Source organism: Oncorhynchus mykiss, chromosome 2, assembly GCF_057628025.1.
Source record: "Oncorhynchus mykiss isolate SJ-2025 chromosome 2, ASM5762802v1, whole genome shotgun sequence".
Classification (NCBI taxonomy): domain Eukaryota; kingdom Metazoa; phylum Chordata; class Actinopteri; order Salmoniformes; family Salmonidae; genus Oncorhynchus; species Oncorhynchus mykiss.
The window spans coordinates 17476051-17495000 of NC_143023.1; the positions used below are offsets into that span (position 1 = coordinate 17476051).

Consider the following 18950-nt stretch of genomic DNA (forward strand, 5'->3'; position numbering starts at 1 on the left):
CAGCCCCTAAATTCCTGTTACTATGCCTGAGAGAGGGAGGGCAGCAGACCAGTCAAAATGAACCCCTACGTCACCTCTCACTTTAGGAGGGATCTCTTTCCCCACTTCCACTTGTTGTAGAGGCTTCTCTTCTCTTCTCCCCTCTCTTACTGTTTGTGTGACATGACAACACCTGTCTCTGTGTAAACCTAGGACAGTAGGTAACACCTGTCTCTGTGTAAACCTAGGACAGTAGGTAACACCTGTCTCTGTGTAAACCTAGGACAGCAGGTAACACCTGTCTCTGTGTAAACCTAGGACAGTAGGTAACATCTGTCTCTGTGTAAACCTAGGACAGTAGGTAACATCTGTCTCTGTGTAAACCTAGGACAGTAGGTAACATCTGTCTCTGTGTAAACCTAGGACAGCAGGTAACACCTGTCTCTGTGTAAACCTTGGACAACAGGTAACACCTGTCTCTGTGTAAACCTAGGACAGTAGGTAACACCTGTCTCTGTGTAAACCTAGGACAACAGGTAACACCTGTCTCTGTGTAAACCTAGGACAACAGGTAACATCTGTCTCTGTGTAAACCTAGGACAGTAGGTAACATCTGTCTCTGTGTAAACCTAGGACAGCAGGTAACACCTGTCTCTGTGTAAACCTAGGACAGTAGGTAACATCTGTCTCTGTGTAAACCTAGGACAGTAGGTAACATCTGTCTCTGTGTAAACCTAGGACAGCAGGTAACACCTGTCTCTGTGTAAACCTAGGACAGTAGGTAACATCTGTCTCTGTGTAAACCTAGGACAATAGATAACACCTGTCTCTGTGTAAACCTTGGACAACAGGTAACACCTGTCTCTGTGTAAACCTAGGACAGTAGGTAACATCTGTCTCTATGTAAACCTAGGACACCAGGTAACGACTGTTGCCTTGGTATTCTCCTGTGTTGTGCCTTTGTTGCTCCTAGTTAGGGTGTTACACTGTAAACTGTCCTAGGTGATCTGGTTAAGGTGTTACACTGTAAACTGTCCTCAGGGAGCTGGTGAAGGTTTGAACTGTTCCTCAGGAACCTAGTAACATGTTTAGCTTGTTCACTGGGGTCAAATGCTTGCCAGTGTTCGAAACCACAGTCTACTGGAAATGAGTACGGAAGGTGAAGTCTAATATCGCAACCAAACATTTTTTATGTCATTTGGATTTGCTCTGAATTAAACCTTTTGAGTTTTCTTTGATTTTTATCCCTAAGGGATTTGGCATGCAAAAAACTAAAACAATCTCCCTTCCCAGAATATTACCTTTGTTTGCCTCAGTGGGTCGTTGTTTTTACCCAGTATTCCTTGCATGTCCTCTGCACATTATTGCCACATTTTTCCAAGGCAATTAGACTGGAAGCTTTTCTGAAATGGATAAACATGTGTGTTCTCTGTCAAGCAGGGGTGTTGAGTATGACACTTGAACCAAGAGGAGAGAACTAAAACCAACCCGTTTGGAAAAAACAAAGACACGGCACCTCCCGTCCCAGGATTGGACAGGATTTGACCTCTGAAATAACATTTGAGCTCTGAGTTTTCATAGAGGTCATCCACAGGTGTATGCCCTGTGTGCCTGTTACCCCTCCCCTCTTTCCCCACAACCGGCCAATAGGATTCTGCTCCTCCTACACATTCACTTTGACTCTATAATAGGTGTTGTATAGAATTAATCCTGGTATCATATGTATAGGATGGTACACAAAAATAGGTACACAGAAAGTACACACAATTGTACATGCCTTGGCGTTCAAGTCAAGTAACTTCATTCTCTCTCCTTTTCTTTATTGTCTTTCTCCCTCTCTTTCCCTCACTCCCTCTGTTATAGAGAATTCTCCCATGCAGTTGTAGTGGAGAGTAAGTCTCCTTATTGTTGTATACATTTTTACAACACTGAGTTAATGCGATGTAGCTGATCTGGTCAGTAGTCAGTCTGCGCAGTGTGTTCCGTACTGAATTGACAATGCCTTTAGGAGAAACACAGAGACTCTCAGGAATAGGATATTCTGTTAAAAAAGCAGTCACCTGAGAGAAAACATATTTCAAATGTCTCTAAAAGTCTGCTTTTGTTGTGCCAAGAACTCACCACTGACATTTCAGGACTTTTGTGGCTTGGAAAAGATACTTGGATTTGAGGGCAAACTGCTGGTCACAGTCTCCCACTTGTGAGAGACACTGAGTGAGTATTATTTACACAGTGCATGGCTACTGTAGCTCATAAATGTGTTCCAAGGCCCTGTAGCAAAGGAAACATAGATATAAAAGGGTGGAGGAACATACTCTGACTGATAGGAAGTGAATGGATTGGAATTGTGTACCATTATCTGAATCAATAGTCTAAGGAGTTCCTCCTCTGTTTCAATCTGCCTTGTGTATTTTCCATGACCAAACCACTGGGAAGTGAAGATCATGGAACGTAAGAAACAGCATGCTATTCTTTTCTCTGCTGGTTGCATGTTAGATACGTGTTAGAAACATAGACACCGTTTGACTGTACTTTACTGTGGATCTACCCCTGGACTCTGTATTGTCATATTGCACTTTAGTGAATGTGGGGAGTATATATCTTCCTTACTACTACCCCATTGTATCCCCAGCTCTCATCCCTTCAAGCTTCTCAGTTCCTGTAGCCTGCTCAATGTGTTTCCCTCGTGCTGTTTCAAACTGTCAGCAAAACTCCTGCTTCCTCGTAAGATGGCCACAGACTATGGGTCCCTCCTGTTGATACCCTGGACATGTGTGTAACCTCCCTCTTCAGCCCAAAGGAGTGTAAGTACTACAGGGACTATACAGTATTACTGCGAGACTGTGTATCTGCTGCTGTGGAATACGTTTCTGACCAGAGGAGTATATACAGCAACAACTTGACCACTGAGTTTCCTTCAAGAGAATGGAAGGAAGACTGTGAATCAGGACACTGTAGAGCTGTGAGTAACCCTGACTGTTAATAAAAAGTTAGTGGAACAATGATCCGGGAAGTGAGGGAAGTCATCTACTGCTGGATACAGTTTTCCCTCATGGATTTACCTTTACCACATCAGATGGATTACTTTTCACCATAGAAACAGTGGAACTGGAAAGAAGTACAGAACACCAGGTTCTTATCAATACCTAGGTGGTCATAAACTCACAAGCACATAGGAGTTGAGACTACAGCTTCATCAGCGTAAGACATTGTATTTAGCACCATGGGAGCGGCGCGTGTTAAGCGACGTTTCAGTGCGGTGGTTGACGGGCTGGTAGACGAGGAGGAAGTCATTAAGCTGGCTCTGAGTGTTGCTGACACGGCCAGGGTGGGGGGGAGCACGGGAGGCTCAGGGAGCCCCACCAGTCTCTCTCCCACACACAACCGAAATGGCAAAGCACTCCCCCTGCAGGGCAACGGCAGCAATGCACGGAGGCCCAGCGGAGCCCTGGAGGCAGGAGGAGGGGAAGGATCGATGAAAGGAGGAGGGCGCTCAGGACTGAGGGGCGGGAGGGGCGGAAGTCTGGGGAGAAGGGGAGAAGGCTGTTCGTCCTCGGACCGAGATTCAACACTGTCGTCCCCTTCCTCCTCAAGCCGCCGGCCCACCCGGCACTCTAGACGCCGGCCCCGCCACCGCTTTGTGGGCAAGGACGGGCGCTGCAACGTCACCTTCGTCAACATGAGCGAGAGGGGCCAGCGTTACCTCAGCGACCTTTTCACCACCTGCGTGGACATCCGCTGGCGTTGGATGCTAGTCATCTTCTGCCTCTCTTTCCTCCTCTCCTGGCTGCTCTTTGGCTTCGCCTTCTGGCTCATTGCCGCCGCGCACGGGGACTTCGCCATCCGCCTCAACCCCAGCTCGGGTGCCTCTTCCGGGGGAGGAGATGAGTCCGGAGCAGGGGCGGTGGTGGAAGTGGAGGAAACGTGTTTCGTTCAGGTGAACAGCTTTATGGCGGCCTTCCTGTTCTCCCTGGAGACGCAGACGTCCATTGGTTACGGCTTCCGCAGCGTGACCGAGGCCTGCCCCCTGGCGGTGATGGCGGTCGTCTTGCAGTGCATTGTGGGCTGCATCATCGACGCCTTCATCATCGGAGCGGTCATGGCGAAGATCGCTAAGCCCAAGAAGCGTAACGAGACGCTGTTGTTCTCTGACACGGCAGTGGTGGCGCTGAGAGACGGGAAACTCTGCATGATGTGGAGGGTGGGGAACCTACGCAAGAGCCACCTGGTAGAGGCACACGTACGTGCACAGCTATTGAAGGTAAGAAAGGAGAGAAGAAGAGGATTGGTTGAGGGATGAAGGAAGGGAGCAAAGAGACTTAAGGGGCTGTAAACAGTAGAAGAGGCAGGACACATCAGTAACTGTAAAGATACTGAAGGGGCTGTAAGCAGGAGAAGAGGCAGGACACATCAGTAACTGTATTAACAATTATGGAGAGAGAGAGATGGAAAGTGATGGGGAGCAGTAGAGAGGGAGAGGGAGGGAGAGGGAGAGGGAGAGAGAGAGAGAGAGAGAGAGAGAGAGAGGGAGAGGGAGGGAGAGGGAGAGGGAGAGAGAGAGAGAGAGAGAGAGAGAGAGAGAGAGAGAGAGAGAGTGAGTGAGTGATGGAAAGTGGTGGGGAGAAGTAGAGAGGGAGAGAGAGAGAGAGAGAGATGGAAAGTGGTGGGGAGAAGTAGAGAGGGAGAGAGAGAGAGATGGATGGATGGAAAGTGATGGGGAGAAGTAGAGAGGGAGACAGAGAGAGAGAGATGGAAAGTGATGGGGAGAAGTAGAGAGGGAGACAGAGAGAGAGATGGAAAGTGATGGGGAGAAGTAGAGAGGGAGACAGAGAGAGAGAGATGGAAAGTGATGGGGAGAAGTAGAGGGAGAGGGAGAGAGAGATATATGGAAAGTGATGGGGAGAAGTAGAGAGGGAGACAGAGAGAGAGAGATGGAAAGTGATGGGGAGAAGTAGAGGGAGAGGGAGAGAGAGATAGATAGAAAGTGATGGGGAGAAGTAGAGAGGGAGAGAGAGAGAGCGAGAGAGAGAGAGATGGAAAGTGATGGGGAGAAGTAGAGGGAGAGGGAGAGAGAGATAGATGGAAAGTGATGGGGAGAAGTAGAGAGGGAGAGGGAGAGCGAGAGAGAGAGTGATATCGGTGAGGCCATCTGGACTGTACTCTGATGTCTGTGGTTAATGAGAGCTTGTTTTATTCTCCCTCAGGGGTTTAGAAGATTTACCAAGGGATTCATTTCCCCAGGATTCTTTAACTCAAAACTTGTGTGTGTGTGTGTGTGTGTGTGTGTGTGTGTGTGTGTGTGTGTGTGTGTGTGTGTGTGTGTGTGTGTGTGTGTGTGTGTGTGTGTGTGTGTGTGTGTGTGTGTATGTGTGTGTGTGTGTGTGTGTGTGTGTGTGTGTGCGCGTGCGTGTGTGTGTGTATGGTTCCGTCTGTGTACTGTATATAGATAATACTATTTTCTGGCCATCTGTTCGCGATTTTGGGGAAAGTTTGCGAGGTGGTGTGTGTTCTGACACATTGTCTGCCGGTCTGTATCTATTGTGTTTCATGTGGCCCTTACCTACCACTGCTTTCATTGTCCTGTGGGTTGTAAAGCTCTAGAGCAGGGAGGTGAAGAGAGGGACATTTAGATCTTCTTAAAAGCTTGATCATGTCAAAGTTCAGACGGGGCAGCTTTGATAAGTTTTGGGGGATCATCGCAGAATTGGGGATTGGCTCCTGAAAAAGGTTGTGTAGTAAGCCTAGGCCTGTGGAGTTTGGCTGTAGACTGGTGTTTCTTAGTGCTGAGGCTGGGGATTGACTCCTGAAAAAGGTTGTGTAGTAAGCCTAGGCCTGTGGAGTATGGCTGTAGACTGGTGTTTCTCAGTGCTGAGGCTGGGGATTGACTCCTGAAAAAGGTTGTGTAGTAAGCCTAGGCCTGTGGAGTATGGCTGTAGACTGGTGTTTCTCAGTGCTGAGGCTGGGGATTGACTCCTGAAAAAGGTTGTGTAGTAAGCCTAGGCCTGTGGAGTATGGCTGTAGACTGGTGTTTCTCAGTGCTGAGGCTGGGGATTGACTCCTGAAAAAGGTTGTGTAGTAAGCCTAGGCCTGTGGAGTATGGCTGTAGACTGGTGTTTCTCAGTGCTGAGGCTGGGGATTGACTCCTGAAAAAGGTTGTGTAGTAAGCCTAGGCCTGTGGAGTATGGCTGTAGACTGGTGTTTCTCAGTGCTGAGGCTGGGGATTGACTCCTGAAAAAGGTTGTGTAGTAAGCCTAGGCCTGTGGAGTATGGCTGTAGACTGGTGTTTCTCAGTGCTGAGGCTGGGGATTGACTCCTGAAAAAGGTTGTGTAGTAAGCCTAGGCCTGTGGAGTATGGCTGTAGACTGGTGTTTCTCAGTGCTGAGGCTGGGGATTGACTCCTGAAAAAGGTTGTGTAGTAAGCCTAGGCCTGTGGAGAATGGCTGTAGACTGGTGCAGCCAAGAAATATAGGCAGGCGAGAGCTTTCTGTGGAACGTAACACTTAAGACTTTAGACTGAACAATACAATATGTTCCTGTACACAATGTAAAAACTAAACACTTAATCACTAACCTCATACCCTCTGTACTTCCCTTTCTCTACCCCTGTTCTTTCCCCCTCCCCCAGCCGAGGGTGACCCCAGAGGGAGAGTTCCTCCCGCTGGACAATGAGGACATCAACGTGGGATTCGACACGGGAACCGACCGCATCTTCCTGGTTTCCCCGGTAACCATCGTCCACGAGATCGACGATGAGTCGCCGTTTTTTGAGATGGACCGTCGGACTCTGGAGGGCGACGCGGAGCTGGAGGTGGTGGTCATTCTGGAGGGTATGGTGGAGGCCACAGCCATGACCACACAGTGTCGCAGCTCCTACCTCGCCTCCGAGATCCTCTGGGGTCACCGCTTCGAACCTGTGCTCTTCGAGAGGAAGAACTGTTACCAGGTAAGAGGGGGAGAGGTCCTATAGAAACAGAAGAGGAAAGAGTTTCTCATCCTCTAGCTTCGTTGTTACATTTTCCCTTTTCTCTACATTTTAGCCATTCAGCAGACATTCTTATCTAGAGTGACCCCTCTCTTTTTCTTATCCAGAGTGACCCCTCTCTTTTTCTTATCCAGAGTGACCCCTCTCTTTTTCTTATCCAGAGTGACCCCTCTCTTTTTCTTATCCAGAGTGACCCCTCTCTTTTTCTTATCCAGAGTGACCCCTCTCTTTTTCTTATCCAGAGTGACCCCTCTCTTTTTCTTATCCAGAGTGACCCCTCTCTTTTTTTATCCAGAGTGACCCCTCTCTTTTTCTTATCCAGAGTGACCCCTCTCTTTTTCTTACCCAGAGTGACCCCTCTCTTTTTCTTATCCAGAGTGACCCCTCTCTTTTTCTTATCCAGAGTGACCCCTCTCTTTTTCTTACCCAGAGTGACCCCTCTCTTTTTCTTATCCAGAGTGACCCCTCTCTTTTTCTTATCCAGAGTGACCCCTCTCTTTTTCTTATCCAGAGTGACCCCTCTCTTTTTCTTACCCAGAGTGACCCCTCTCTTTTTCTTATCCAGGTGGACTACTCGTTCTTCCACCGGACCTATGAGATTCCCAGCACACCCTCTTGCAGTGCAAAAGAGTTAGCCGAGCAGAAGTACATCCAGGGCTCACGCTCCTCCTTCTGCTATGAGAACGAAGTAGCCCTGCAGCTCGTCTCCCCTGACAATGACCCTGAGGGCAACCCTGGCGTCTGCCCCTCCTCCCTGACCCACCGATCCTCCCTCTCACAACCCACCCACACTAACTAGGGAGGCGACAGGCAGAGGGGACAGGAAGTGACCTAGGATCCACAGGAAGTCAGGGACAGACAAAGGGAGAGAGAGGCAGAAAGAGATACAGGCTTCATAGGGAAAGAGACCAACGTAGAGAAAGGTAAGTAGAAGATTTAGGGAAAAGGACAACATTGAGAGACTGAAGTTGAGAGAGGTGTAGAAAGAGAAACAGAAGACACCACAAAGACGCCGAGAGACAGAGATACTGTATACTGTCAAACAGAGAGAGAAAAGGACAGACAGATAGGACAGAACAGGAGAGAGAGGGATAGAAAGAGAGAGAGAATTGTCTTTGAAAGGGGTAGATGGGCTGCTGCTACTCTAACTGTGTTGGCTGATTTGGACATAGCGATCTTTCAGAATCATTATGAACCCGTCTGTCTCAGACCCGTCCCGTCAACCAACCGCTACATTCACCACTGGCTCCAGCACCTAGCTGACCACACATACAACACTGACCCCTATTGGTTTCAGTCTGTACCTGCAGCTCCTGTTCAGTTACAACTCACACTGGACACATGGGAGTAAGGTGAAGCTGCCCCCTAGACACTGAGCTATGACCAGTTTAGTGTTTATGCCCCCTAATGGTGAAGGTTAGGTTTTGGAGAGGCTAAGCTGATCCTAGATCTGTGCCTACGGGTAACTTCTACACCAAACCTGTTGATGTTGAATACTGTGTGAGAGAATGAGGTAAAACGGTGTATATCTATCTACACATTGAGGGATGTTTGTTATGAACTGAATGAGAAGGCATTATTGATATGTTTTTGATTCTGGTGATTTGTGTTCTGTCAAGGTTTGAGCAGGTCTGTTGTGTTAGACTGCTATGTAGCAAAATGGATACAGAGAAACAGCTGGAAATAAGCAGCGGTTTTAAGCTGTTTCTTTGACTTGTACTGTATGTTGTTATTCTGTATTTATAATGCAAGACTATTATATATTTGCTTTATTTAATCAAACATGTTGCTTGTTCAACTGGGTGCAGTGTCAGCACAAAACCATATGAGTGCATCGTCTGGTAACATGTTATTTGAAGGTCTACTTCTAAACTTATGATTGATTGTTTAATATGGTTAACTATGGTTAACAAACAAAGGTTTATAAGTACTTTGTAAGCAGAACTTTGATTAAAATGTTACCTTATGTTATTTTAAAAATTCTACAGTACCCAGCTGAAGGGACAATCTTATGTTAATGTTTACCTCTGTCTTGAATGTGAGATTCTGTCACCTGAGATTCTGTGTTCCTCAAACATTTAACTTTGTATGATTTTCCTCAGTATTTTCTTTATTTAGTTCATTTGCTGAATACTGTATATTTGTTAGAGTTTGAAGGGGAAAATGGGGGATGTTAAAGGTAGACTCAGCGATATGACGTAGATGCAGAAAGTAAACAGCATAGTGGGTCAATTTCCACAACAACTAAGAGCGTTGAAGTGTGAGGCTCAACTTCTCCCGGTAAAATTTGAGTCTATCACAATAATGAAAACAAAATGTTGCCGAGGCTGAGATGGATGGCTGACACTGAGACCCGCGCGGACAGTAGTGGACGCATAAATTCTGGCCTAATGACAATCACCAAAATGTCATCACACTTGTTGGTGTTTTGTGTAACAGAGGTCTCTTTCCATCCACCACTGTTTGGAGGCTGGAGACATGTTGAGACTGGATGAACATGTAAAGGAGGCCTTTGAAGTGATTGCTTGACAATCAGATGAAAACATCCTGACTGGTGGTTTGTGCCACAGTAGAAGGTAATACATTACCTACATACATTAGTTAAGTTAAATAACAAATCTTTAGTACGAGGCCCACAGAGATCCTAATGAATGAACAGAAATCCTAATGAAAGAATAGAGATTCTATATGGAATGAATGAATAGAGATTCTATATGGAATGAATGGAGATTCTATATGTAATGAATGAATAGAGATTCTATATGGAATGAATGAATAGAGATTCTATATGGAATGAATGGAGATTCTATATGTAATGAATGAATAGAGATTCTATATGGAATGAATGGAGATTCTATATGTAATGAATGAATAGAGATTCTATATGGAATGAATGGAGATTCTATATGTAATGAATGAATAGAGATTCTATATGGAATGAATGAATAGAGATTCTATATGGAATGAATGGATATATTCTATATGTAATGAATGAATAGAGATTCTATATGGAATGAATGAATAGAGATTCTATATGTAATGAATGAATGGAGATTCTATATGGAATGAATGAATAGATTCTATATGTAATGAATGAATAGAGATTCTATATGTAATGAATGAATAGATTCTATATGTAATGAATGAATAGAGATTCTATATGGAATGAATGAATAGAGATTCTATATGTAATGAATGGAGATTCTATATGTAATGAATGAATGGAGATTCTATATGGAATGAATGAATAGAGATTCTATATGGAATGAATGGAGATTCTATATGTAATGAATGAATAGAGATTCTATATGGAATGAATGGAGATTCTATATGTAATGAATGAATAGAGATTCTATATGTAATGAATGGAGATTCTATATGCAATGAATGGAGATTCTATATGTAATGAATGAATAGAGATTCTATATGGAATGAATGGAGATTCTATATGTAATGAATGGAGATTCTATATGTAATGAATGAATAGAGATTCTATATGTAATGAATTAATAGAGATTCTATATGTAATGAATGAATAGAGATTCTATATGTAATGAATGAATGGAGATTCTATATGGAATGAATGAATAGAGATTCTATATGTAATGAATTAATAGAAATTCTATATGTAATGAATGAACAGAGATTCTATATGGAATGAATGAATAGAGATTCTATATGTAATGAATGAATAGAGATTCTATATGGAATGAATGAATAGAGATTCTATATGTAATGAATGAATAGAGATTCTTAATGTAATGAATGGAGATTCTATATGTAATGAATGAATGGAGATTCTATATGGAATGAATGAATAGAGATTCTATATGTAATGAATGAATAGAGATTCTATATGGAATGAATGGAGATTCTATATGTAATGAATGAACAGAGATTCTATATGTAATGAATGAATAGAGATTCTATATGGAATGAATGAATAGAGATTCTATATGTAATGAATGAATAGAGATTCTATATGTAATGAATGAATAGAGATTCTATATGTAATGAATGGAGATTCTATATGTAATGAATGAATGGAGATTCTATATGGAATGAATGAATAGAGATTCTATATGGAATGAATGGAGATTCTATATGTAATGAATGAATAGAGATTCTATATGGAATGAATGGAGATTCTATATGTAATGAATGAATAGAGATTCTATATGTAATGAATGGAGATTCTATATGCAATGAATGGAGATTCTATATGTAATGAATGAATAGAGATTCTATATGGAATGAATGGAGATTCTATATGTAATGAATGGAGATTCTATATGTAATGAATGAATAGAGATTCTATATGTAATGAATTAATAGAGATTCTATATGTAATGAATGAATAGAGATTCTATATGTAATGAATGAATGGAGATTCTATATGGAATGAATGAATAGAGATTCTATATGTAATGAATTAATAGAAATTCTATATGTAATGAATGAACAGAGATTCTATATGGAATGAATGAATAGAGATTCTATATGTAATGAATGAATAGAGATTCTATATGGAATGAATGAATAGAGATTCTATATGTAATGAATGAATAGAGATTCTTAATGTAATGAATGGAGATTCTATATGTAATGAATGAATGGAGATTCTATATGGAATGAATGAATAGAGATTCTATATGTAATGAATGAATAGAGATTCTATATGGAATGAATGGAGATTCTATATGTAATGAATGAATGGAGATTCTATATGGAATGAATGAATAGAGATTCTATATGGAATGAATGGAGATTCTATATGTAATGAATGAATAGAGATTCTATATGTTATGAATGGAGATTCTATATGTAATGAATGGAGATTCTATATGTAATGAATGAATAGAGATTCTATATGGAATGAATGGAGATTATATATGTAATGAATGGAGATTCTATATGTAATGAATGAATAGAAATTCTATATGTAATGAATGAATGGAGATTATATATGGACTGAATGAATAGAAATTCTATATGTAATGAATGAATAGAGATTCTATATGGAATGAATGAATAGAAATTCTATATGTAATGAATGAATAGAGATTCTATATGGAATGAATGAATAGAGATTCTATATGTAATGAATGAATGGAGATTCTATATGGAATGAATGAATAGAAATTCTATATGTAATGAATGAACAGAGATTCTATATGTAATGAATGAATGGAGATTCTATATGGAATGAATGAATAGAGATTCTATATGTAATGAATGGAGATTCTATATGTAATGAATGAATGGAGATTCTATATGTAATGAATGAATAGAGATTCTATATGGAATGAATGGAGATTCTATATGTAATGAATGGAGATTCTATATGTAATGAATGAATGGAGATTCTATATGGAATGAATGAATAGAGATTCTATATGTTATGAATGGAGATTCTATATGTAATGAATGGAGATTCTATATGTAATGAATGAAGGGAGATTCTATATGGAATGAATGAATAGAGATTCTATATGTAATGAATGAATAGAGATTCTATATGTAATGAATGAATAGAGATTCTATATGGAATGAATGGAGATTCTATATGTAATGAATGGAGATTCTATATGTAATGAATGAATGGAGATTCTATATGGAATGAATGAATAGAGATTCTATATGGAATGAATGGAGATTCTATATGTAATGAATGGAGATTCTATATGTAATGAATGAAGGGAGATTCTATATGGAATGAATGAATAGAGATTCTATATGTAATGAATGAATAGAGATTCTATATGTAATGAATGAATAGAGATTCTATATGGAATGAATGAATATAGATTCTATATGTTATGAATGGAGATTCTATATGTAATGAATGGAGATTCTATATGTAATGAATAGAGATTCTATATGTAATGAATAGAGATTCTATATGGAATGAATGAATAGAGATTCTATATGTAATGAATGAATATAGATTCTATATGTAATGAATGGAGATTCTATATGTAATGAATGGAGATTCTATATGTAATGAATGAATAGAGATTCTATATGGAATGAATGGAGATTCTATATGTAATGAATGGAGAGTCTATATGTAATGAATGAATAGAGATTCTATATGTAATGAATGAATATAGATTCTATATGTAATGAATGGAGATTCTATATGTAATGAATGGAGAGTCTATATGTAATGAATGAATATAAATTCTATATGTAATGAATGAATAGAGATGCTATATGTAATGAATGAATGGAGATTCTATATGGAATGAATGAATAGAGATTCTATATGTAATGAATGAATAGAGATTCTATATGGAATGAATGGAGATTCTATATGTAATGAATGGAGAGTCTATATGTAATGAATGAATATAAATTCTATATGTAATGAATGAATAGAGATGCTATATGTAATGAATGAATGGAGATTCTATATGGAATGAATGAATAGAGATTCTATATGTAATGAATGAATAGAAATTCTATATGTAATGAATGAACAGAGATTCTATATGGAATGAATGAATAGAGATTCTATATGTAATGAATGAATAGAGATTCTATATGTAATGAATGAATAGATTCTATATGTAATGAATGAATAGATTCTATATGTAATGAATGAATAGAGATTCTATATGGAATTGTGTGATCATGTGAACATAGGAGGTCCCATACTGGGAAGAAATGACATCTACTTTCACCCATGTGTGTGACTGTGAGAATGAAGTCCTGTATCTCACTCATCTCAATAACTGCAGTGCTACTCGTGGTAACGTCATTTAGCTGAGTTTACCTTTAAGGTACATTGTTGGAAGTGTCCAGGCCTTGGCAGTGCACCCTAAACTGGGACTGGAAATGGACCGTAAACCTGTTGGACTGCCATGACCACCATGTACTGAGGACCTGAAACGTACAACTGTCACTTCACTGCAGTACATTTACGTAAGGAAAACCTCCCTGACCACTCCCTACATCTTCCTGTTCTTACTGTAAACTGTGAGGGCTCACAACTGCACTGGCAAACCACCTGAGGAGGAATTGAATTTCTGTGACATTCTGTTCTCTGAGAGAGGTTCTGTTCAAAGAATTAGAATGGATGACTAATCCTGAATTCTATGATTCTGCTTTGGTTGGTGTCTGTCTCACACCATGTGGGAGACTAATGCATTGGGCGGTGCCTTCAAAAAGAAGTCTATGGTGTTATTCTATAACTAGCACATGATTTGCAATGTTCAAATTAGATGTTTTTATTGCCTGTCTATTTTGTTGAATCGTGTAACTCTTCTGAAAGTGATGGTTTCTGAAATATGTATACTGATGTTATTGAGAGATGAAGACTTCTAACTTCTATGCCGTTACTACCACAATATTTAGTCACACTTTACATTAAGTTAAACTGCAATGTGTGGTATTAAATAATAACTAAGTCATTATTTCAAATATAATCTATTCGGTTTCCTTTTGCAGTATTACAATTCAAAATCATTGGGTTATGCACCTTACCAGCAGATACCATGCACAATATATCATGGATCTACATGATATGTAAAGTGTAAAGTCTTGACCACTAGATGACACAACAGGGCTGTAATGTTCTACCTACTACAAGGACAGACAACTCTGAAACTTTGACTTGCATCTTTGCACAGAAGTAAGTTGACACTATGGACACTACGTACAGTACATACAAAGCACTGTAAAAGCACACAAACGGCTATTGAAATGGCATTTTAAGACATCACATACTGTATATGGAAAGAAGCACTTCACACACACTGAGCTTTTGAACAGGAAACATGGATATTTCACCTTTTAAAGCAGATTCCATTATATAATTTACAACCATATTGATCGGTTATAGTTGGTGTTCTTGACATTTATTCAACTTCCGTGTCCTTCCTTATTTTCCTATGTCTCCATGGCTACCAAGTTCTATTTATATGTGAATGGCCAGTCCTGTCTGCTCCACTTCCTGTGGGGGGGTAACTTGAACCCTGACCACCAGGACTCTGACCTCTTGACCTCTGCGTTAGTCTTTTTTTTTACGCATCCCACACAACAACAACATAGCCAGATGGATTACTTGATTACTTCCTGGTTGGTTGCTTTATTAGATTCCAGAATAAAACTCTGATATTGCAGGTCAAGGTATGTCGGGATGTACGTTAGTGGAATCAGGTTGTTACTAGCTGTGCTCTATTATTATTTTCTACAGATACCACTGTATTCGTTTCCCATCCTTCTCTGTTGTATCACAAAAAAAAAATAATAATTTCACTACTGTTTGTGGCAGAAAGCACTTCCATGTGAAAAAGAATGGCACTGTAGAGCAAATAAAACACATTGATTGATATGAGTCAATTCTGGTTTATTTTGTACTTGAGTCTCAGATTCTCTCATTGTCAAATAAAAGTCTAATTTATTTTTTGCTGAATGGAAAGGTGTATTTGGTCACAACGTAGGCCTGAATATCTGTAAAAGACTGCCTCCATTACAATAGAGTTAATTACTGTGTCTTTACTGTGCAAGGTGTGCAGGCTTGTAAACTATATAGAATATGTTATCACATGTTTATTACCTAAAAACAAAAATTCATAATGCAATAGAAATGATCTATTTTTAGAAGAATACCTAGTCCTATATAATCAGAATAATTGATGAGCAAAGACTGGTGCACCAGTTTTGTCTTTAAATGGCAAACCCCTTTGAGCAGTACTATAGCATGCTGTAGCTGCGGTCGCCAGCCAGATTCTTAAGACTCGGAGACGGTAACTGTTCGTAGGAATCTGGGACGGTCGCCTCTTTTAGTAGCCCGGCTTTTCCAATAGACAGTCCTTATGCACAGGTCTAAGATCAGCTTAGTACTGTCTCCAAACCTAGCATTAACCATTAAATTAAACCCAAACCCGACCTTAGATCAATGTCTAGGGACTATTCCGTCCCTCTCCGAGTGACAGACAAGGGACGCTGTCATCAACAAAGAGCGTGCAAATCTCCCTACCCCACCGCGAGAAAACTGCATGGGCACCTGCTACTTTACTCCAATTGGGCATTCCACACGTCCGTCAGACTGATGGGACTGCCCAATATTTTGTCTGATTGGTTAGGATGTGTGGCAATTGGGATCTCTCAAGATCCCATTTGTTGTCGCTTGTATCTGTGCCAGTGAAGGGGCTGGACGGGATCGTCTCATTCAATGGGCGGGGATTCGCAGCAGTTGTGGATTTTCATTCGAAGACTCTATTTATAAAGCGGGACTTAAATGTAAGTTATTTTTTATTGGTGTATAGACAGGAAGTGATTGTGCTGCCCTGAAGCCGGCGATTTGCCCTCACCCTTCTGTCTGTCTGTTTTATGATCAGTAGAATGTGTGTGAGCGGCTTCGACTGAGAGAGCGGTGTAATGATAAAAGCCGCATTTGCGGTACCCTCCTCTCACCTCATATAAATCAGGAAAAAACGGAGAAACCGTCTTATTTCGTTCCTCCTCGAGCCCTAGACTTATCCACGTCTCGGAGAACATTGTGAAGGTGAGATATTTGGTTACCAATAGCCAACTCTAATTCAGTCGTAGTTAGTCTAATATCCTGCACGGCGACGCATCATATTTCATTGGTGTTGGCTACTTGCTAACCTAGCTAGGTTAGTCTAAATGCGGGTGGAATAACGCCGAAAATTACACCCAATAGGGGACATTCCAGCGGCGTGCTGCCTGGCCCTCCGGTTAGCATGCAGGCCCACGAATGGTACAAAACGATCACATAGCAAACCGAAAATATTGTAAGCTGTTAGACAAGAGAATGCAAGCAGTTGTAATTATGTTGCTTTATTAATGAAGGGTTTATTATAAGTATATTATTATAACGATATTATGTCTTCTTATCCGTAAGATATTCGTATTATTAACCTATTATTATTAATATTATTATTAGGTTATTATTTAACCCACATTAGTGACTGACCACCCCAAAGCTAACTGTAAGGCTAAATTCCATGCGCTCTCTTTAATGTGGTCCATTGAGTCTATAATTAGGCTATATGCTATAACGAATCCCCTAATCATTATTCATACCTCATGCTCGAGGTGTGGTTGGCGTTTGGCTTCATGGCTTTTGTCGGGTGGTATGGTGTTGCAGGTAGTAGAATGGGAATCTTTCGTATGGCTCCCGTTAGCGGACGCACTAATATTTTGGACGGGGGAGCTTGCTAGTGTGTCTGTCTGCCAGCGACAGTTTCAGGCGGTGGTTGAGTCACAATGTCACCTCTGCCTCAACACTCGGCTTTTCCCCTCAAATTTAAGCGTAAAGAAAAGGCGTTACCGTGCCCCCCCCCCCCCCCCCCCCCCCCCCCACCACCACCACCACCACCACCACTCACACACACACACACACAACCACACACACATTCCTCCCGCACCCCCGCATTGACCTCCACACAAACCCCGCAAGTATTGTCTTTAATACTGCACTGTGGTGGTGTATTGGGGAGTGTGCTTAGTTTAGTGTTGCTATGGAAAAAATAAATGGTCTTATTAGGTTTTAGACACCTGGCTGAGTGAGCTACAGTAGCTTGGTCAGTCAGTGATGGAAGCCCAAAGACAGCCTTGTTCAGATGTGCTATAAGCTTTTGTTATAACGATAAATACAGACAGACATGTATAAACAGATGATAAGGAATGCCTCAGGATATCTGATGACTATTTCTGGCCATCCTTCATCTTCCTTCTCTCATCAGTAATGAAACTGCACTCTGTCTCTCTGTTTGGAGTGACTCATCAACACTAATCTGCTGTGTGTACACAGTATGACAGACAGACAGGAGTAGGTGTCAGTGCAGGTGTAGACCTACTCAGGCCAGAGACAGAGGGACAGACACAGACAGAAAGACATGGGAGGAATCAGGGCGGTCTGGGTGGAGAGAGTAGACACCTTATCTGTGATGACAGACAGCAACAGACCTTGTGTTTTGGGTCGGGTTGACACTCAGACTCACTTTATGTAATGTATGCAGAGGGGTTCTGCTTCAATCCAAATGATGAGTAGTCATTTATTGGGGTAGACAATATCAGTGTCCTTTAGGAGCCAATAAAGATATAAACAAGCAGTCTATAGATGATTGACACCCTCAGACCAATCACTAAATCAATCCATACTACTTTTCAGAGACTTCTGAGAAATGGCCTATATGGCAGACTCAGCTGTAGTTCAGACGTGTTTAAACACTACCTATGAGGTATACTCTCTTTCCTTCAGTCTGTCAGACTAGTATAGTCTGTAGTAGTAGTAGTAATTCAACTATAGTAAAAAATAAATACTTGAATTCAGCAGTGAATCTAGATTGAAGGTAAGCAGATCGAACCATTATTCTTCTCGTGTTTTGTGTCAGTGCAGATTGAGCTTTCTGCAGTAGTAACCATTTGATTGAAGGGAGATAGAGAGTGTTTTGTGTCAGTGCAGATTGAGCTTTCTGCAGTAGTAACCGTTTGATTGAAGGGAGATAGAGAGTGTTTTGTGTCAGTGCAGATTGAGCTTTCTGCAGTAGTAACCATCTGATTGAAGGGAGATAGAGAGTGTTTTGTGTCAGTGCAGATTGAGCTTTCTGCAGTAGTAACCGTTTGATTGAAGGGAGATAGAGAGTGTTTTGTGTCAGTGCAGATTGAGCTTTCTGCAGTAGTAACCGTTTGATTGAAGGGAGATAGAGAGTGTTTTGTGTCAGTGCAGATTGAGCTTTCTGCAGTAGTAACCGTTTGATTGAAGGGAGATAGAGAGTGTTTTGTGTCAGTGCAGATTGAGCTTTCTGCAGTAGTAACCATCTGATTGAAGGGAGATAGAGAGTGTTTTGTGTCAGTGCAGATTGAGCTTTCTGCAGTAGTAACCGTTTGATTGAAGGGGGATAGAGAGTGTTTTGTGTCAGTGCAGATTGAGCTTTCTGCAGTAGTAACCGTTTGATTGAAGGGAGATAGAGAGTGTTTTGTGTCAGTGCAGATTGAGCTTTCTGCAGTAGTA

General features: G+C 41.2%; 2 protein-coding genes across 11 annotated transcripts in view; both read left to right on the top strand.

Annotated features, from left to right (window-relative positions):
* Nucleotides 1-2807: 2807 nt before the first annotated feature.
* LOC149984887 (inward rectifier potassium channel 2-like) lies at nt 2808-8941 on the top strand. The gene is made up of 3 exons (XM_090216650.1): nt 2808-4240; nt 6605-6922; nt 7527-8941. The coding sequence occupies exons 1-3, from the start codon at nt 3203-3205 to the stop codon at nt 7758-7760; spliced, it is 1590 nt and encodes a 529-aa protein (XP_090072776.1). The 5' UTR covers nt 2808-3202; the 3' UTR covers nt 7761-8941.
* Nucleotides 8942-16224: 7283 nt separating this feature from the next.
* Nucleotides 16225-18950, top strand: part of LOC110534321 (uncharacterized) — a 98724-nt gene continuing 95998 nt past the window's right edge. For 9 of the 10 annotated variants that reach the window (XM_090190759.1, XM_090190770.1, XM_090190798.1 and 6 more), the window contains exon 1: nt 16233-16475. The gene's annotated coding sequence lies outside the window, so the exon portion shown is untranslated. Of the gene's footprint in view, nt 16476-18950 lie in introns of all 10 variants that reach the window. The other variant, XM_090190803.1, reaches the window with a different exon arrangement.